The 22,412-nt window shown below is 41.1% G+C and overlaps 1 protein-coding gene across 2 annotated transcripts in view; it reads right to left on the bottom strand.

The window, feature by feature from the left end:
* Positions 1–8,802: 8,802 nt before the first annotated feature.
* APCDD1 (APC down-regulated 1) overlaps positions 8,803–22,412 on the bottom strand; it is a 34,637-nt gene continuing 21,027 nt past the window's right edge. For both annotated transcript variants that reach the window (XM_033087322.1, XM_033087321.1), the window contains exons 4-5: positions 12,378–12,699; positions 8,803–10,907 (exon numbers count right to left, since the gene is read on the bottom strand). In XM_033087322.1, coding sequence (XP_032943213.1) covers positions 10,456–10,907; positions 12,378–12,699 — 774 coding nt within the window. In that variant the 3' untranslated portion in view covers positions 8,803–10,455. The remainder of the gene's footprint in view (positions 10,908–12,377; positions 12,700–22,412) is intronic.

Raw genomic sequence — 22,412 nt, forward strand, 5'->3', positions numbered from 1 at the left:
ACTGTTCCATTGGTCTGTATGTCTGTCTTTATGCCAGACCATTATAACATACTGGTTTATAACATGCGATTTTAATTATTATGGCTTTGCAATATATTTTGAAATCAGAAAGTGTGATGCCTAAAGCTATCTTGGGATCTTTTGTGTTTCCATATAAATTTTGGGGTTATTTTTTCTTTTTCTGCAAAAAAAGCCATTGATATTTTGATTGAAATTACATTGACTCTTTATATCTCTCTGGTTAATATGGGCATTTTAATAATATTCTTCCAATACATGAACATGGGATGTCTTTCCATTTATTTGTGTCTTCTTTAATTTCTTTCATCAGTGTTTTATAGTCTTCAGTGTACAAAAATTTCACCTCCTTATTTAAGTTTACTCCTAGTGTGAAAAAGCAACCTATGGAATTGAATAAAATATTTGCAAACTGCATATCTGACAAGGGATTAATATTCAAAATATGTAAGGAACTTTCACAACTCAATAGAAAAAACAAACAGACAAATAATCTGATTAAAAATGAGCAAAGATAAAAAGAATTATACACCACGACTAAGTGAGATTTATTCCAGGTGTGCAAGACTGGTTCAACATTTAAAAAAATCAATTAATGCATCATCACATCAATAGGCTAAAAAAGAAAAATCACGTGATAATTTCAATGATGCAGAAAAAACAGTTGTCAAAATTCAACATCCATTCATGATTAAAAACTCTCAGTAAACTATGAATAGAAAACTTGACAAAGTCCTCAACTTGATAAAGACTACAAAAACTTTACAGCTAACATCACACTTAATGATGAGAAACTTGAAGATTTTCCACTAAAATCAAGTACAAGGCAAAGATACTGTCTCACTATTCCTTTTCAACATCATACTGGAAGTTCTAGCTAATGCAACAAGGTAAGAAAAAGAAATAAAATGTACATAGATTGTGAAGGAAGAAATAAAACTCCGTTTGTTCGCAGATTACATGATCACCTATGTAGAAAATCTGAAAGAATCAACAATAAAACCCCTGGAACTAATAAGCAATTATAGCAAGACTACTGGATGCAAGGTTAATATATAAGTCACTTACTTTCCTATATACTAACAATGAACAAATGGAATTTGAAATTAAAAGCACATGCCATTTACATCAGCACCCTAAAAATTAAATATTTAGCTCTAAATCTAAATATGTACAAGATCTATATAGGAAAACTACAAAATGAACTATTTTAAAAAAATGACCAAATAAACATTCCATATTCATGGATAGAAAGACTCAATATTGTTAATAGGGCAGTGCATACCTACTTAATCTATAGTTTCAGTGTAATCCCAATAAAAATCCCAGCAAGTTTGTTTTGCAGGTCTCAACAAACGGATTCTAAACTTATTTAGAGAGCCAAAGACCCAGAGTAGTCAACACAATATTGAAGGAGAACAAGGTTGTAGGACTGACACTACCCAACTTCAAGACTTACTTTAAAGCTACAGTAAAAAAGACAGTGTGGTATAGGAGAAATAATAGACAAATAGATAAATGGAAAAGAATAGAAATCCCAAAATACACACACACACAAATAAAGAGGGTGCCCACAAAATGTATACACATTTTAAGAAAGGAAAAAACTATTAAAACTGTAATAATATATATCGACAACAAAAGATGAACACAAGTCACGTCTGACTTCTGCAATTACAAGAGGTGCTCAAAGTGGTTACCATCAGCGTCCAGACACTTCTGATTATGGCGAACTACTGCTTGAGCAATGTTGACCAAAGTCTCTACTTGTATACATTTTTTTGGCACTCTCAGTATATATATTATACATATACTCAACTAATCTTTGACAGAGTAACAAGGGTTATACAATGGGGCAACAAATGGTGCTGGAAAAACTGGATATTCATGTGAAAAAAAAAATGAATCTAGACACTGACCTTTCACTCCTCACAAAAATTAACTCAGAATAGATCACAGACCTAAACGTAAATGTAAAACACAAAACTACAAAACTAGAAGATAACACAGGAAAAAACCCAGGTGAATTTGTGCATAGTGATATCTTTTTAGATACAAACCAAAGACATGATCTATAAAAGAAATAATTGATAAGTTGGAATTCACTAAAATTAAAAACTTCTGCTCTGTGAAAGACAATATCAAGAGAATGAGAAGACAAGCTGAAGACTGGGAGAAAATGTTTGCAAAAGACATTTTTATAAAGGACTGTCACCCAAAACATACAAATAACTCTTAAAACTCAACAATAAGAAAACAAACAGCCTAATTAAAAACAGGCCAAAGACCTTAACAGACATCTCATCAAAGATATACAGGTGGCAAGTAAGCATATGAAAAGATGCTCCACATCATATGTCATGAGGGAAATGTGAATTAAAACAATAATGAGATACCGCTAGGCACCAATTGGAATGGCCAACATCCAGAACTCTGACAACACCAAATGCTGGTGAGGATGTGGAGCAACAGGAACTCCCACTCATTGCTGGTGAAATGCAAAATTGTACAGCCATTGTGCGAGATAGTTTGGCAGTTTCTTACAAAACTAAACTTACTCTTACCATACGATCCAGCTATCCTAATCCTTGGTATTTACCCACAGGAGTTGAAAATGTATATCTACATAAAATCTGCCCATGGATGTTTATAACAGTTTTATTCATAATTGCCAAAAAATTGGAAACAACCAAGATGTTTTTCAGTAGGTGAATGGATAAATAACTATAGTATATCCAGTTCAGCATTAAAAAGAAATGATCTATCAAGCCACAGAAAACAATGGAACTTAAATGCATAGTACTAAGTGAAAGAAGCCAATCTGTATCGTTCCAACCATGTGACATTCTGGAAAAGGTAAAACTATGGAGACAGTAAAAAGATCAGTAGTTGCCATGTGTTGGCAGTGGGGAGAAGGAAAGGAAGGGAAGATAAATAGGCAGAGCGAAAGAATTTTTAGGGCAATGAAAATACTCTGTGTAATATCATAATTACGGATACATGTCCAAATTCATAGACTGTACACCGAGAGTGAACTGTAATGGACTTTGTGTGCTTATGTGTCAATGCAGTTTCATCATTTCTAAAAGATGCAGCACTCTGGTGAGGGAAATTGATAATGGGTGCATTATTCATGGGGGTGTAACCAGAGGCATATAGAAAATCTTTTTACCTTCCCCTCAATTTTGCTGTGAACCTTACTTAAACTGTTCTGAAAAAATAGTCTTAATTTTTAAATGGGTGAAAGACTCAAATAGACATTTATTCGAAGAAGATATACAAATGGCCAACAGGTATGCTAAAATCATCAGGGAAATGCAAATCAAGGCCACAATGAGGTATCACCTTATACATACTATATAGCTATTATTAAAAAACAAACGATAGCAAGTGTTGGAAAGGATATGGAGAAATTAGAACACTTACATACTTGTTGAGAATGTAAAATGGTGCAACCGAGATGGAAGATGATATGGTGGTGCCTCAAAAAATTGAAAATAGACCTACCATCTGATCCAGCAATCCCATTTCTGAGTATTTATCTGAAATAATTGAAATCAGTGTATTTCCACATTTATTTAAGCATTATTCCTAATAGCCAAGAAATAGAAACAACCTAAATGTTCGTTTGTGGATAAATGGGAAAACAAAATGTGGTATAAGCATACAATTGAATATTATTCACCCTTTAAAAATAAGGAAATCCTACAAAGTGCAACAATATGGATGAACCAGAAGGATATTTATTAAGTGAAATAAGCTTGTCACAGAAAGACAAATATTGTATGATTCCATTTATATGTGGTATCTAAAACAAACAAACTCATAGAACCAGAGAGTAGAATGGTGGTTGCCAGGGACTTCAGGGAGAGGGAAATGGCGAGCTATTCTTCAATGAGCATCAAGATTCAGTTATACAAGATGAGTAAGTCCTAGATATCTGCTGTACAACACCATGCCCATAGTTAACAATACTATATTGCACACTTAAAAATTTGTTAAAAGGGTAGACCTCATGTCAAATGTTCTTACTACAACAAAAAACATATAACATATTGGTTTAACACACTGCATGCCTTGGCACTGAACTTTTAATATTGAAATAAGAGTATTCATTGGTTCAAAGTCATAGTGACTAAGTCAGTCATCTATGGGAAGATTAATAGAGATTGGAGACAAATAGATAAGCCAGGGCCAAGATGAAAATTGAGTACTAGAATGATAATTCACTGAATTATCATTGGCAGCCAGAAAGAATGCAGACACCAGTGCACATACTTCCACCCAGAGGATCCCTCACACTGCATACCCGATAGGCTTCTTCTAAGGAGTTTTATTGAGTGCACCAAATCTCTCTCCTGCTTGACCTGAGTTGCTCAGATATCTGCCACTTGAACTTGAAGTGTGTGCTAATGTGTGCAAGAACCTATCTTGAAGGCATTCACTCACTGACCTGGAGAACTTGGACCAAAAAAGAATTGTGGAAGGAATCCTTTTTGGGCTGACTGAACTCAAGCCCAAGGATGTTTGGAAGTTGAAATTGTCCACATGTTGCAAAGAGGACACTTACTGTTCTGTCTGGGTGGTTCCTAAAGCCTTCTGGAAAAAAAAAGACGCTCCCTTGGCTTTCCTAAGCCTGATCAAGGGGGTAGGGATTGTGGGGTCCCACTGTAAAACTTAACAGCAGAAACCAATGCCTCATTAGTTTTTACTTTATCTCTCCTGAAGTTAACAATGAAACATATGCTTTGTAAGTTTTGCTCTGTCTACAGATGTTCTGGAAGGGTCAGTGATAAAGGTGTTTGTAGGGAATTAGAACGAGCACTCAGCAAACCATAACTAGATTTTTTTCAGTAAGAATTCAAAACTGTAACATACCATGGAAGATTGTTGTGAAGATTAAACAATACACTATATCTAAAGAACCAAGTGTGATGCCATATATTTTAGTGTCCATTCAAGAAATGGCTATTGTTGAGAAAGTCAGGCTGAAGTTCTGAAGCACAAAAAGGAGATCAGTTCAATAAAAACTCTTTGGTCCCCTAATCCTTAACCTCAGAGAGGTTTACTCTTACCATCTATAAAATCAGATTAATAATATCTTCTTGATCTTCTCTAGAGTTGGTTAAAATTTCCAAGGAATTTAATGCTCTATTCACTAACCTTATTTTAATGAACATTTAACCACTGATCAAATTTCTTGGGCAACGTAATCTGGAACATGTAGTGAGGAAGAATTGATTTGTACATGAGCAAAATATACATATAATTAAAAAACAATAAGATCACATTGATAAAGTGCTGAAAAAGTAATGAAAATGGATAAAGGTGTACACTGAAATTAGATACTGATTGCTTCTCTTTCTACATAAATGGCTGAGAACTCTATAAAGAATGTTATTGCTGTTTAATAGACCATAAGTACTTGCATTGCTATACTCTCCATTTGAATTAGGAAGAGAATTAATTTCAATAAAGCTTAGTACTGCAAAGAACTTTTAGGGCCAACCAGCCTTATGTGTTACTAAGGTGCTGTTTATTTCCAGGTATTGCAAGGCAGCAAGAGTGGAGGAGAGCTCTCTTCTTGTTATACTTCTCTTTCGCGGAATTGTTGCCTACCTGAGTTTACCCTAATATAACGCAATATACTCTCTTTTGCTTTGAGACTCATTGGAGACTGTAGCCTCTTTTCAGGAATGTATTTATAGTGCTCTTTTTAGGAGCTATGAGTTAAGGATGTTATGAGGCTATTTTCTTCCACATCAGCAATGCTAAAACCTAGATATAATATAGCTTCACTTCCCAAATAAGTTGGAGGATAAACCCACAACATGCAACACGTATCTGAATTTTTCAATCTATATAAACTGATTCTAGGGCATGTATATTACGCTGGGCCCAACCTGTGAGAACCTGGATTCTTTTATTTAGGGGACAAGAAGACATTCTGTTAAGGAGCTCTCTTAATACACAGTGGCCCTCACTTGTTTACAACAACCTTGATTTTCTGAAGGTCATAGCCTCTCAATTGTCTTACATATTTTGCCCCATCAAATATTTCTGCCCCAGCTTACATATTTCTGCCCCAGCTGCAGAAAGGACTGGGCTTCAAATGGCTGAAGTTCTTGGAAAATATAATTCCCAGCCTTTTGAGGATCTTTCTCAGCCTTTAATATCAACTGAGAAAAAGTGACTTCATGAGAAATAGAAAGGCTGGAGCAGTTCTTTAGAGGCTGACAAAAGTGCCAGTTGTTCTTCCAGCTTAGGAGGATGAAGACTGAGGTAGTATGGTGACCAACAGAGCTTTAGAGGCCCAAGGCTGCAAAGTGCAGCTCTCTGTGCTCACAAACTCTGCCCAAACTCTCATGTAATGGCTACATGAGATTCATTAAATAAAGGAGAAATGGAAATGGTGGTATTCAAGTATGGGGGTTAGGGAGGTGGTGGTACAACAGGTGTCAGAAACTCAGAGACCAAAATGAACCCATAGAAATCACAGCCTTGTTCTTAGAATGGGAGGCCACCAGTCAGACCCTGACCTGCTTTCTAGTGGGACACTGCATTTGAGTAAAGATGTGTGTTTGTCCAGTCTCACATCCGTGGTGGCATACAACTTGGTGTCAGGTCTCCCCTGAAGTGATGTGACCATGTTGTCAATGTCATCACATCTTAGCCAATGGGGAAGTTGAAGGCCTTAATTTCCTCAATATTTTTTTCTCATGACAGTGTTACTTATGCCAATTGAAACTCCAGGGAATTGAAGTTGTGATAAATAAAACAGGGGCCTTACTGTATATTCAGAGATTGTTTATCCTGCAAGCCAGAAACACTCTTGGATCATCACAGGGATTTGAAGAATTCAATTAGTATTTTAGGACATATGATTCTCTTATTGGTAAAAAAACGCGTACTTACCCATTTTTTCATGAATCTAAAAATCAGGAGGAAACATTTATCCAGGTTACCTTTATTTTTTCCTGATGCAGATGAATCTTATGCAAGATGTTTGAACTCATGAAAGTTCAGATGTCTCAAAAAGGCCAGAAAAGTCTGTGTGGGTTAGAGAAGTTCTCTCCATTAGAGTAGATCCAATCTCCCTCTATCTGCACCCACTACCCCTTCTTCCATTACCCCACTTCAGGAGGTTCAGCATTGTCCTTTGAGGACAGTGTCCTGAAATGCCTAATTAGATACTGTCTGTTGCTTTCTATATTCCATTGCCAGGTACCAATAACATTTTAAAATAAAACACTGCAGTATCTCCAGACTGCTATGAACATCATCTTTGTTTTCAGGATATATTTAAAGAGCTGGGGGAATAGAGAATGATGGTTTGATATATTATTCTTAAAACTTTCCCTTCAACCAGGACCCCCAGTCTTACAGTCCAGTCATTTCCATAAGGTGTGTGTGAGGTTCTATCGAGGAGGCCCTCGACTGCTAGCCTCTCTAACAGGGATCCTTTGTATAGGACGCTGAGAATTACCCTAGGGGGCTGCCGTAGCACTGGAACACTGTGAAGGGCTGTTTAGGATGATCATCACCCAGGTGTCATGGACACTGTGTATAATGAGTGTTGTTACTCTACAACACCTGACCCAACTTGTCGGATCTGAACAAACTACCTTTGGTCTGAATTGGGTAGACTTGGGACTCTAGGAAGCTCCTTTTTGAGTCCAGGGTCAACTTGGATTTTATAGTTTGAAGCCTAGATCACAACAAATTTTATAGCTGTCCAAGGAACAACTTTCTGACCCTGACTATTATCAGCCTGCTACCTAGGAAGAGAAGTCTAGTTCCAGCAGGCCATTGATGTCTACAAGAGTCATCCTTTATTTATTTACTACATTCCCTAAACCTGGTATTCACAAGTAGAACTATCTGCTCCTAACTTAAGAGTAGACTTGCCAACACCTGAGTGCATAATATGGAGTATTTTAAGCTTGTTACAGAATATTCCAGATTTAGTCACACCCTCCCCAGAGATATCATCTTGGTCTTAAGTTAAAATTTCTGACTTTCAGGGCCGGCCCAGTGGCTCAGGCATTGGAGCTCTGTGCTCCTAACTCTGAAGGCTGCCAGTTCGATTCCCACACGGGCCAGTGGGCTCTCAATCACAAGGTTGCTGGTTCGACTCCTTGACTCCTGCAGAGATGGTGGGCTGCGCCCTGTGCAACTAACAGCAACTGGACCTGGAGCTGAACTGTACCCTCCACAACTACGATTGAAAGGACAACAACTTGACTTGGAAAAAATCCTGGAAGTACACTGTTCCCCAGTGAAGTCCTGTTCCCCTTCCCCACCGCCAAAAAAAAAAAAAAGAAATTCTGACTCAAATCTGAATGACTCTTAAAGATAGATTGCTATGATTCTTCAAGGTAATGGGAAATCACTTGGACTGAAGATCTGCATGGGATACATGGGGCTTACTTTTACAGACACTTATAGTCAACATGACACAAGCAAGACAAGATGTGATATATGTGGGTGATAAAGCAAGCTACAGGCACACATCTAATTGTGTCACCAATTTATGAATAAAATATATTGGTCATTCTCTAAATTTCATGTCATCCCTAAGATTTTATATATATACATATCGTACATTGTGTACATGTTAATATCTAAATATTTAGGTTTACGTACATATGTGTGTTTATACTCTTATGTAGTATAATTTTTAAAAGTGTGAGAAGCTACGTTTAGGTGAGTGGCTATGACTTAAGTGACTATCAAGCTACTACTTTTACAGTAAATCACTGAGGGATTCTTTAGCAGTGAACATAGTTTTTCACATAATTTTATTATATCCTTTAAAGATAGCATTAGTATTAATTAAATAGATCCACAGGTAAAATGTTATTTTGCGGGAGTATTTTTGACATCTTTGTTTATTAAACTTGGCAGACATTAAGTTAGTATTTCCATTTGAATCACCCCCCTCAGTATGCACCACACTTAAAATATAATCTGAAATAAAGCACTTTGGTGCTGCACGCCATCCTTATAACTTAACACCACATCGAATGCTATAGCATTTCATAAATTTATTTCTTAAATACAAGTATGACTCTTGACCTTGATCTTGGTTTCCATGTTCACTTTTAGTTACATCTAAGATACTCACCATTTCCCTCCATCAGTCTCTACTGGCAGTAACACTTGGTGTTCAGATAGCACCATTTGTAATAATCCAAAGTAATGGGCAGACACGACTCATGCACCCTCCTGATGTCTGTGAGAAAGAAGTTCACTTGGTCTGCTTAAGGTGACCCTAAGACTGCAGCGACAGAGCCAATGCAATGGCAGGACAGAAACTGAGTCAGGCAGGCATGTCCAATGGTAAGGAGACTGTACACAAAGCCTGGGTTTCATGCAAGCTGAGGGCCAATGGAAGAACGTAGCTTGGTCGCCCCCACTGCACTCTTTGAGTAGCCAGGCCCTTACACACCAAAGGGTGGTCTCTGAGTATTCATCTGCGAAGGTGGCAGAACTGCCAGTGCTGCTCACCCCTGACCAGATACAGCTTAAGTTAGGACGAGAGTCCCATGGAGAGAAAACTAAGGCATCAAGGGCACTAAGGGGACTCTCATTCATGTGTAACACAGGTCATCATGCCATGTATCACTGCTCCTACCTATCTGGTAACAAGACTGCTTTTCATATTTGCTTGGCCACACTTGTCTCCAGAGCAGGTAGGAAAGCAGCAGGCATTCCCCAACCACCCAGAAACCAGCATCTAACCACCATCTCTTTTCCCAACAAGCTAAAACAACAAGTTTAAATTACTTTGAAACTTTAATTACAGGTACTATTCCACTCAACATTTGAAAGTTTGGATTCTCTCCTTTTTTGCATAAAGGCTGTTAAGGTGGTTATGCTAACCCGGGTGTCTTTTCCTATGTACATATCTATACCCAACTCTCTTCTTTATTAATAAACGGTGTCTTGATCACAGTTTCAAACCAACTCTGCACTGAATTCCAGGTTGTAAAACTCAGAGAACAAAACAGTTTCAAAGGAGGACAGGAAGCAACCACAGTAAAATGGCAGGAAAAGCTGTAGCTTGTTATTTGTTTCTTCTAAGTTCAACTCAGAAATATAATAATTAAGAGGAAGAAAAGAAGAGGACCTAACTCTCACCCTGCTCCCTCTACCAAACACACTAGACCAAAACACACTGTGGTCTTAAAGTGCAATTACTATTGTGAAGGTGCCCAGGCCAGGGATCTGACTGGACAGAGTTCAAGGCAGAAACTTCAAACAGAGCTGCCCATGACTCAGGCCGGGAGGGAGGGGCAAGGCAGAGAAGAAAAGGAACGACAGTTCTTGGGCACTCGAGTGCACCAAAAGAAGAAGTGTCCTTTCTTTTCGTAAGGAAAAATCTGTAAATTGTAAGGAATCCTGTTTTGGAAATATATAACTTTTAAAAAATTTCTATCTGAGGACATTCCAGTGCAGCAGAGTCAAAAGGCAGGTGAGTGCAGCAAGGAGCTGGGGACACGGGCTCCTCCCAGATGCCTGGCTCCCATATCGGTGAGCCCTGTGGTCCTCAGAGAAGTCCTCAGCTCGGGGCACAGAGGAGGCGCACTGGACTAAGGGCATCTGGTAGGATGTGGCTCTCTTCTCGGGCCTGTCCGGACTGGACCCATCACTGGGCCTCTGGCCATTGAACAGCAGATAGCGGCCACGGGCATCCTGTTCCATTTTGAAGATCTCATATTCTGTGTGAGGTAGTTTGATTCCCAGAGCCACGCAGCCATTGGTGTGTGTCACATCCTGCTGGACGCCCACCTGCCAGGAGCCCTCGGCCCCGCACTCGTTCCCATTGAAGACATTGAGGAGCGAGGCGGTGGCTGCATCCATGGGGGTGACCTTCATGTGATTCACTGCAAAGGAGAGAGGACAGAAGCATGACTGAGGGAGTGAGCGTGCAGTGCAGAAGGCCACAGGGCAACTGTTGGCAGCACTCCACCGCCACAAGGCTTTCGGTTCTAACAATAACCCTTCTACCCACGCCTCTGACTCCACCCTACGTAAACGCATTCTCAGGTGGAAAGATCAATGTGTTGCTCTGAATGACTATCACATGCCGGTGTGATAAGAATGAACCTACTACTTTGGCATCTAAATGCTGAGCCCAGATTGCAAGTGATTGCACTTGTTAGAATGAAATTAACCTTTCACACTAAGTGTCTCCAAGAAGGCACCTTTGGTGACACTCTTTGGGATGGACAAAATACTCAATAAAACTAGAATTTTGTGTTTATGAAAAGGTTTTGAGGTTTTTAAATAGATTTGGTGTCAAACACCTATACTAGTTAGAAATCTTATAAATTGATACTGGCCCATAAATCAGGCAACAAACATAAATTAGGATGCAAGCAAGAAACAGATGAGGAGATATATTAAGTGCAAATCCAAGCACTTGTAGGCCTTTTGAAGGCCCTCCCAGGGGACTGTGTTCTGTGTATACCACAAGAGCTTTGGGATTGAATCAGATAAATATGGCTGTTCTCTTGGCTACAGCTATCAAATTTCATTCTTCCTGGAGCAAATCTTCCTTCCTAAGAGGAGGACTAAGGTGCCTTAGGACTGATGTGGGTTAGCATAAATACTTTATATTCAATAGACTGAACCATGGAATGGTATCCTGGAAGCGATCACACCTCGTGTCCAGGCCGACCATCTTGGCCATGACAGGGCTGACACCACCTTATAAAGATGTACAAGTTTAAAAAAGAAAAAAAAGAAAACAAAGCATGACATAGATACCACAAGACCTCCCTTCCTGATAATAGCTCAGCAAATACTCATCCCTTACCTTCCTCGCTCATTGTGCATCCTAAACCTCCCACCTTCGAGCACCTGTCAACTTCTCAGTGCAGGACAACTTTGGCATGGGGAATGACAATTCTGAGGTATAATTAACACCGGCTCTTTATTGCCCGCTAAAGAAAGCACGGTGCATGCAGTACCTGTGATGTTACCACAGGGGTAGTTCAGAATCGACCAGGAGCTGTACACAAAAAGGAAACGTGTAGACTTGAGATTTCATTCCTAGGAACATAGTCCTGGACACATCTGACACTGTTCACAGCGGCGTGGGCTCTCTAGCACCACAGCCTGCAGGCTGAGCCGTCTACCCTGGCTGGCCCAGTTCTGAGCAGAGTGGACCTCAGAGGCTGTTGTCAATGACAACCCTGGGGTAGAAAGCGTTCCCAATACTCTTCCCCAACATCTCTAGCAGAAAAGAGGCCCTTTCCCTCAGGTTCTGCCTCAACAAAAAATGTCAAAAAACTGCTCGGTGTCCTTCACCCGTTGGGCTGCTATGTTAGGACCTGAGGCAGGAGCCCTACCTTTGAACACAAATTCCGTTCCTCCCAGGACTCTGGAGGAGTGCACGCCCCGGCTGTAGCGGCCCTTGGCATAGATGGTGAAGGTGGGATGCTTGCAGACAGGGTCGGAGTAGTGGTAGTAATGCCCTTCCCAGGTGTTATTGTTGTCGTGGAAGATGAAGTGGCGCGTGAGGAAGAGGACTTCGGGCCGGACCTCACAGCGCTGGCTCACCCACTCGCCATGCAGACCAACAGTCAGGTCAGCTTTGGGGGGCAGAAGGGGTGGGCGGTGCTCATCTGACCGGTGAATGATGCGACAGGCTATGCAGGCATGGTCGTGGTTCTGCAGTCCAGAAACAAACACAAGTGGAGTCCTGTTTTCATGGAAGAGCAGTGTATACACGCTTTCTGCAAACGGGGCTCACCACAGCAGGGCTCGGGGAGGACCCTGGGCACTATCACTTGTGACCTGGGGACCCAAGAGACACCTGGAGCCACACTAGGAGCCACAGATGGTGTGCATGCGTGTGCGTGCACGGGCACGCACTCACAAGTGCACACGTGTTTGGCTGACATTAGAAACTTGCCTAAGTATTTCAGCTACGATGTGGACTCTCTTTAGAATCCTATTACATTTTCAGATCACAAGTGCTGGACACTCTTTCAAAAAGAAGGGCTGGCATCAACTCATAGTAGTATGGCTACTGTAAAAACAAATCACAAAAAACCCAGAAACTAAGTTGTTGACAAGGATGTGGAGAACCCTTGAGCAGGCACTGCGGATGGGAATGCAAAATGGTGCAGCTGCTCTGGAAAAGAATTACTCTGTGGTCCAGCAACTTCACTTCTGATTTATACCCAAAAGAATTGCAACCAGGGTCTCAAAGAGGTATTTTTTCACCCATGTTCATAGCAGCATTATTTACAATAGCCAAAACATGGAAACAACCCAATGGATATAGACAAATGGATAAACAAAACGTGGTTTATCCATATAATGAAATATTATTCCATCTAAAAAGAAGGCAATTCTGACAGATACTACAACATGGATGACCCTAGAAGACATTAGGCTGAGTGAAAACCAGACACAAAGGGTCAAATACTGTGTGATACCACTTAGATGAGGGACTTAGAGTAGTCAAATTCATAGGGATAGGAAGTAGAATGGTTGTTGCCAAGGGCTGGGGGGAGGAGAAATGAGGAGTTAGTGTTTAATGAGTACAGAGTTTCAGTTTTGGATAAATGAAAGCGTTCTGTGGACGGATGACAGTAATGGTTTCACAAGAATATCGACGCACTCAATACCACTGAACTGTACACTTAAAAATAGTTAAGATGGTAAATTTTATGTTATATGTATTTTACCACAATTAGATTTTTTTCATTAAAAACAACATGAAACACATAAAATTAAAAAAAAAATAAAAAGACAGCATCCAATTGCTGTGGAAAGAAAGGGAGCTGTCTAGTAAAGGGGTCCTTTCAAAGGAGGAAGTGAAGGAGGAGACCCGAAATAAGGCAAGAGCAAAGCCTCTGAGAAGTGGGCAGACACACCTGTCTTCCATTTGTGGCTGCTGGCCTCAAGGTTTAGAAGGTTTATGGACTCTTAATATGCTTCCTGCTTTATAGCTTTAAGCCATTTAATGAGTGCAAGAAGCTGCGGCTGTGTCTTTCAGGAGCGCCTCTCTTGGTGAGACTGCTTTATAACACTAACACAGATGCTGGAACAAGGGCTGTCTAGGTTTGTGGCTCAGAAAACCTCCTAAGAGTAGGATGGCCAGAGGCTATTAGTCACATAAACGCGGGTGGCCTGGAAAGCTCAGCGCTCACAGAAAAAATAAATAAATAAAATAAAATAAATAAAGCTGAAGTCAAGAGGACAGGAGTGCGGGGTTCTTGGCCATACCTGTCATTGCCCAGCTGTTTGATCGAAGTCACAGGATACTTGGAGCCAGGGCCTGCCTTCCCTGGATGTGGGGACCATCGATCTCTCTGCTATTCTCCCTCTCACACAGAGGGCTGTCGAGCTGGCTGGGCTAACAGGCATTGGCCAGGCTAGAAACGTGACTCAAATCTGATCAGTGCTATCAGATTTGTAGCAATGACAGCTGAGGTAGCAATGACAGCTGAGGCTCAGTGTTCAGGTGGACAGCATTTGAACCCCAGTCCTGCGCTCCTCTGCCCAGGGGACCATATGGTGCAGCAGCTTGCTGGAGGGCAGGCACTCTGGGTTTGCATGCATTTGTTTTCTAAAGTCAGGAATCCAAACTTCCAGGGTCTTTTCATCTCTAGCATTGACTCAGTGTGATGTTGCTGTGGCCGCTGTTCAGTGAAATGTTTGACCATCTCTGAGAGCGGTGGAGTATCGGAGGTGAAGAGGGCCTTCCAGCTGCCAGCCCCCTACATTCTCCTCCAAGGAGAACTCAATGCTCACTCACTTGTTGCCATGTTCATTAGGTGAGTGGAGAGTCATAATTCATGAGAGAGAAGGCTTCCTTCCTAGCAATGTTTACAGCTTATAGACGATGAGATCAAATGGACAGCTGCAGAGTGAGATGAAGACAGAGGACTCACTGTCCTAGGTCCCAATGCATTTGTGGGCCTATGATTTCCTACAAAGGGCTCTGGGGGCACACAGGAGATACTGCCCAGCAGCCTGTGGTCAGCAGCAAGCTGCTGTCTGAAAGTTACAGTGAGAAAACGCAGAGGGAAGAACACCTGCACATTAGGGCTGTGCTTAACTGCACAGAAAGATGGTTCTGGCCAGGTCCTGAAAACCATGCTTTCAGACTTGACTGCCACTTATCAGCTGGTGACCTTGGGCAAGCTGTTAATCTCTATGTTTCAATGTGCTCATATATAAAACGGGGATTGTTACACTTGCATAACTATTGTAAGAAACGAGCAGCAGATAACGGTGGTTCCTGCTCAGTGCACCCAGAACCACTGTGGGGAGAGGTTTCTCAGTGAGGGAACAGGAAGTGGGATCAGATGTATGCACGACACTTGGAGGAAGACTAAATAAATGTCATGTCTCTCGGTATATGCGCCACTATCTTTCAAATGCACATTAGGGTAAATAAGATACCAATTTAGTTAAAAGAAAGCATTACTGAATTCAGTAATTTTACCTTTATGTATTTTCTTAGTAAACCACCAAGAGGTGAAGGTTCCAAACTTTTTACCGTAAAAGTGGGTTCTGACAGTCAAAATCTGGGATGGGACGTAAATACGATTTACGTATAACATCATAGACAAGAAACAGGCTTGGTGAGGGGAGGTGGGCACAGTTATCAGGCCCAGGCTGTTCCAGAAAGGTGCCACACCCAGCAAGGTAGCACCTGATGTTCACATGGTACTTCCCTTTAAGAACAACAGGGCAGGGGCCCTGAGCTCTAACATGAACTGTGGTTGCTTCAGGTGAATGACGGTCCTGAGCTGAAGTGTTTCTGTTCTTCAGCAGACAAAAGCAGGTCAGGTAATTCTGGGGGAGCTTGCAGTCCGTCAGTTGGGCAATGTGAGAATTTAGGTAGGGAGGAACCTAGCCATGAGGTATTGGTCTTTCCAAATTCCTACACTAGTTACGTTATTTTATTGCAGTAAAATATACATAATGTAAAACTTACCACCGTAACCATCTTAAGTGCATAGTTCAGTGGTACAAAGTACATTCACATTGCAAGAACCTCCACCATCCATCTCCAGAACTTTCTCATCTTCCCAAACTGAAATTCAGTACTCATTAAACACGAACTCCTCTCCCACCCCCGCCACCACCACTCAGGCCTTGCCAACCACCACTCTGCTTTCCGGCTCTATGACTTACGACTATGCTAGGTACCGTATGTAAGTGGGATCATACAATACTTGTCCTCTTTGTGACTGGCTTGTTTCACTGAGCATAATGTCCTTGAGGTTCATCCATTTTGTAGTCTGTTGCAGGATTTCCTTCCTTTTTAAGGCTGAATAATATTGTACTGCATGTATACACCACATTTTGTTTATTCATTCATCTGTTGATGGACACTTGGGTTGCTTCCACTTTTTGGCTATTGTGAACAATACTATGAGCATGGGTATACAATCTATTCTAAACCCAGCTTTCAATTCTTTTGGGTATATACCCAGAAGTGGAATTGCTGGATCAAATGGTGATTCTATGTTTAACTTTCTGAGGAACTGCCATACTGTTTTCCACAGGAGCTGCACCATTTTACAGTCCCACCAGCAATGCACAAGGGTTCCAACTTCTCTATGTTCTTGCCAACAACTGTTATTTTTCCTTCTAATAGCCATTAGTGGGTATAAGGTGGTATTTGTAGTTTTGATGTACATTTCCCTAATGCTGAGTGATGATGTTGAGCCTCTCTTCATGGGCTTCTGGGTTCTTTGTGTATCTTCTTTGGAGAAATGGCTATTCAAGTCCTTTGCCCATTGGTTAATGGGATTGTTGCTGTTGAGCTGACTAGACACTTTTTAAAACAACTCTTTAGCTGGCATTAAGAAACCAAAGATGTCATAAATCAGGGTGGGCTTTTGGCCCCCTAGATACTGTCAACAAGGGCATGCGTTAGCTATGGTTGGATAAGGGGAACGCCTCTCTGTTCCTCTCTGTTTTGCAGACATATTTTTTTTTAATTTAATTTATGCTCTAATTCCCACTATCCTTGGCTTGAATAAAACACAAAATACCTATAGGAACAACTATGGGAAGCAGAAATTAAAACCTATATACGGTATTGGCTCTAACGTTTCTCTTTTCCAAGATGCTTTTCTTAAATAGTAAGGAGCCTTTCAAGATTAATAAACGGGAAGTTTTTCAACATGAAGAGTGATTTATGCTATGAAATATCATCTGCTTTATGAAGTTACTCTCTCTTTTTTTTTTTTTTGGTCCCTGCTCTGACACATGATTGTCATCTGAGAAGCTGTCCGCTCCCAGGCTTTCCAATCAGGCTTCCACATCACTCCCTTCCCCTGACTCTCAGAAAGTGCTATTTTAAAGTCAGGGTTTCTGTACACGGAAGCTCTGAAGGTTAAAGCAGAGGGACCAAAATGTGTTTCCTTGTTGCTATTCTTTACACCAACTATAAAAAGCTTTAATTCCAAAGGGGGAGGGGAAGAGTAAAAGATCCTTAGACAATCTCTTGGGTGGAAAATCAAGCTTATTCTAAAAGTGAAAAAAAATCATCCTTAAACTTTATAAGTGAGCAATGTTCTAGGCAAAGAGTGGGGTTTTGCCCACTCTCCTTTCGGATTCCTGCCCAGAGCCCTGGCAACATGTTAAATAACCACAGCTTGCATGGACAGGGCATTTGATTCTGAGGAAGTTCAAGTACATCGTCTCCTTAAGCTTTACAGCCTCCAAAAGAGACCATATGTACACTTTACAGATGAGACCACCAAGGCACAGACTGAGAGAATAACGTGGCCCAGATTACTTTATAAGCCAAAAGTAGAAACTGGAAACATAATTTGGTTCTGAGGCTTGCTGAGTGCTACTTCCTGGCCCCAGGCTGCCTCTTAGGCTGAGGTCCTGCAAGGAACACAAGTATCCCTATGAAGGACTCCAGTCCCTGGAAAAGATCTTCTCTGGCTGATGACTGATAGGGATTCTCCAGGATTTCTCCTGTTCTCTGCCAACATTTATTTCTGGACAGTTGGTTTGTCAACAACATTTGCTGACAGTATCCACTTGTTTCCAGCATCTTCCCAGAATGGAAGAAATTACTTGATATAATCTTGTGAATAGATCAACTAGAGAAGAAGGCTGAATAAAACATTTCTTGGGCTAAAAGTTTGTTCAAGGAGGAGGAGAAACGGGAATAGATGATAGAAAGTTCCTTTCACAGTTTGTTCCATGGGATAAAGAACACATTAGTGTTTCTCAGGAAGAAAACTGCCACGACTAATGATAAACATTGAAAGCTTATTTTACAACTGTAATTCACCATGTGTTTAATGAAATTTCTATGAAGGAATTCCTACACATATATCCTTCCCGTATCTTCTCCATTTCATTGTAAGTTCTTTGAGGCCGAGACCAATGTGCTCTCTCTTTTTCATATTTCCCATGATATCTAGGAGAGTGCAATGTGTATAATAAAGGTTCTGAACCGACAGACTAATTGATAGAAACATGTCGTTGGATATTTAAAAATATGAACAGAGTAGGGCAGCATTTATCACAAATGATGAGAGTTGACCAGCCTAGTGGGAGGGGCCTCTTGGGGTGCTTTACAGATCTGGGAGCCTGAGAGTTTATGATCTCAGGCTCATTTTGACCACCTAAAGGGATTATGATGATTCCACATTCCGAAGAAGTAGGGTGAATAACCATGGCCATACATGTTGGGTCTCTTTGAACTATAGCTTGAAATAATGCAGCTAACTTTGGCCACCTCCAGAAACTGGTAGTCTGTCTGCCCTCAGGAGCAGCACTGCATTTCCAGAAATGGGCTTTCTAAGAAGTTTAGAACCTAAGAAGTTAGCTCACAAAGGCCTTTTTTGTTTTATGAGCATCAGCAAATCACACAAAAGATAAATTTGCCTCCACCTTGCCTGTATATACACACTATGTACAGACTCAACAGCTAGATAAAAAGATACATAACAAACTGGTTCTTTAATAGAAATGTCTTTAAAACGGTTCCAGAAGAAAAATTTTATTTATGTTTTTTACTTGTTTCTTTTCCTATTAGTTTAAAGTCATATAGTTAAAAATAGTCTCATTTTAATAACTAAATATGCTGTACATGCAGCAGACTCCACAGTTTGGCCTGTTTCTCCTCGTCCTCTCTCCATAGTGTGTAGCCAGTACTCCCACAGAATAGGGACTTAATATCGCCTTTTTAAATGCTTGACTTCCTGATTGCTCAGCTTTCACTCTGTCCTCTCAGCTTTCTCGCCTTTTAAGGGATGAAATGTTTACCACTTACATTGTCCCTGACAACAAGTATTTCCTGGTCTGCTAACTCCTTAAATAAAGCAACTTTGCATGTCTGTGTATTTACTGAAATACTCTGGAATCAAGAAATACAAAAACTTATTTCTGCACTAAAAGCGTATGCCAGCATCTGCGTAATGCAGCAATTGTGTGACACTGCATGCGCTGGCCCACATAAAATGCCCACACAAGCAAGCCTTTCAGAGTCAAGACCCCATCATACGACCCCAATTTCACGTAACAAGCAACATTTGCTGACATACAGTTAAAACACCCAGCCCCAGCGAACTCCTAAGGATGACCGTTTCCTTAGGAGTCATCCTTAACGTAAGATGGGCACCTGAAACCATTTTAGCTCAAGACTCCCTGAACTTCCTCGTCCTCTACCACCTCTTCCATCTCCCATCACCTCTGCAACCCCCTGTCCTTCCCCTACACTGGCAGAAAGAGAAGGGACACGAATTCTTCCATGATCACCTGGTTCCTTCCACTGTTACTCCTGCGACACCCACTTGCCCTCCCACCCAGGAGCCAAGCACATGCCTAAGAGGGGCCCCTTCCTGCTGCAAACTTGTCTGCTGGAGCTGGGCTGAAAAGTATCCTGCCCGTGGCCACCTGGTCCAAAGTCTTTCTGATGTCACAGATATCAGAAAGTCTCACAGTGTTTTTCATATACTCTGAAAAGACTTGGAAAGACAAGATCCCTCAGAAACCAGTGCTCGTTCGTTCACAGTCTAAGTTTCTACAGAATTCAAGAGAGAACACGCACAAGTACCGTGTTTCCCCAAAAATAAGACCTCGCCAGACCATCAGCTCTATTGTGGCTTTTAGAGCAAAAATTAATATAAGACGTGGTATTATATTATATTATATTACCCAGTCTTATATTATAGTAAAATAAGACTGGATCTTATATTAATTTTTCCTCCAAAAGACGTATTAGAGCTGATTGTCAGGCTAGGTCTTATTTTCGGGAAATACGGTAATTTCTTTTTCAGCTATAGTGCCCAGCTACTCCTAAAAATATTCGGTGCTTTTCTTCCTCCAAAGTGTAGCCCCACTGCTGTTAGCGTGCTGGGGGAGAATATTTAAGATACATGACTTGGGGAAAATTGTCTGGTTTTCTGACAAACCCTTTGATTTACGACCGTGTGGCTAACTCAGTGCAGGATTTTGGAGAAAGACCAATTCTATTTGCCTACAAGTCTGATCCTGAGGCTTTGGTGTTGCCAACGTTCCCAGCAATCATTCGCTTTTAATTACTATTTAATTCTACCACGGGAAAAAATGCGCCTCGCTAACCCTCCAACTGCACAAGAATCTAGGCAGAGGATAATGGTTGACCAAATGTTAAACTCAATTTAGGCAAAATGTCTTCTCTCAAGGTTATTTTAGGTGGCCTTGACTTTTTTAAAATGAAGAGTAGCCAATTTCATCCTGAGAGAATCCTCCCAGCACACCTGATTCCCTTCAAACATAATTTATTTGCCAAAGGACTCTGAACCTCACAGCAAAGCTGTATAAAGCTTAGAAAAACAAGATGATTTAAAGTTTCTATTTTTACATGGTGTCCCATTTCCAGAGGGGCTGAGACTGGTGGTTTCAAACTCAATTTAGCATTTAAACTAATTTTCAGCCAGGTCTCTATGGACTGGCAATTAGGGAAGGCAAGGAGTTCAAAGAGGAGGGTGGCGGGGCGTGTGGTCTTTCCGGAGGAGCTCCCAGCCCCCACTCCTTCCCATTGGCCCAGCAGGCAAGGAGCACCTGGGGCTTTGCATTGAGTGTCTGGAAAGACAACAAGGGCCAAGTCCATTTATTCCTTCTCATAGCTGTCCTACGGAAGGATCTAAAAAACTTCCTGAAGACTCTGCTGCACACTGCAGGCCAAGATGTACAATGCCAGGGACAACAAGAGAAGAACGGGCCCTTTCAGCTCCCACAGCCATGCAGACCTCAGGGCCTGGCCTTCGAAGGACCCCCTCAGCCACCCCAGCTGGCAGTCCAGGTGGTGGAGAGCACATGCCCAGCCTTGGACGCCTGCCTGTGTCCTCCTCCAGTCCCGCTGCCATCTTCATCTGTGGCCATAGCCCTCCTCTGAGCCTTAGAGCCCTAGCTTTCTAAAATTTATTTTAATTTCGTGTGGCGATTATATTTAGGTAACATAAGATCATGGCATAAATTGCAAAAGGTAGAAAAAGCTATACAGTGACAAGTCTCTGTCTGACTGTCCCCAAGCTACTCAGTCCCCTTCCTCAGAGGCAATCATCATGTTTCCTATGCACCCTTCCAGAAATACTGATTCCTTTGTAAGCTTATCTTCTTTTATGATTAGTTTTACACAATGGTAGCATACTTTTCATGTTATGCTATACCTTCCTTTTTTTTTGTTTAACAGTACATCTTAAATAATATCTAAGATTCAAGATTCTTCTTTCCACCATTGATATTTCTTGAATGAAGGAATCAGGCCTAGGGTTTAAAGAGTTTACTTCTTAAATGGGGTAAATCTTCCCACAACTGCCTTAGCAGAGGAAGGAGGAGAAAATGGGAGGAAAAGTTTTATAGCTAGGTATCAGTAAATACTTTGATGACCAGGAGGTCAACTGTCATTCTTATTCCTCTGGGAGCCATACGCCCAGAAGGGTTACTTACTCTAGGACAGGGGAAAAGGGAGCTCTGCGGAGGGACCCTTTCCAGACGCAGACAGTATTCTGCACATTAACCCAACCGATTCTTCTATTTTTATCAACTGATTCTTTTATTTTTACCATTTTATTGAAAAGAAAAACTAAGGGTTCAAGAGGTCAGATAACACTACCAATGGCCCACAGCTGACGACCACAGGAGAACTGGATTCCAGGACTGACCACCATCTCTAAGTCTATATTCTTGCCAATTTATGCAGACAGTGTTTAAAAAAACAAAAAAGAACCTCTTCAGCTTTTTTGTGTATAAAAATTCTAAGAAGGTCAGCCTTATAACTCTCATCCTTAATCCCCACGCCAATGTTAATAACTCACTTTCAAGACACTTTTCCTCCTGGAGCCACAACAGTATGCCTTTGCTCTCCCAACAGACAGGCTCTGTTTCGTGAGGGATGCTGACCA

This window comes from Rhinolophus ferrumequinum, chromosome 19, assembly GCF_004115265.2.
Source record: "Rhinolophus ferrumequinum isolate MPI-CBG mRhiFer1 chromosome 19, mRhiFer1_v1.p, whole genome shotgun sequence".
NCBI lineage: Eukaryota > Metazoa > Chordata > Mammalia > Chiroptera > Rhinolophidae > Rhinolophus > Rhinolophus ferrumequinum.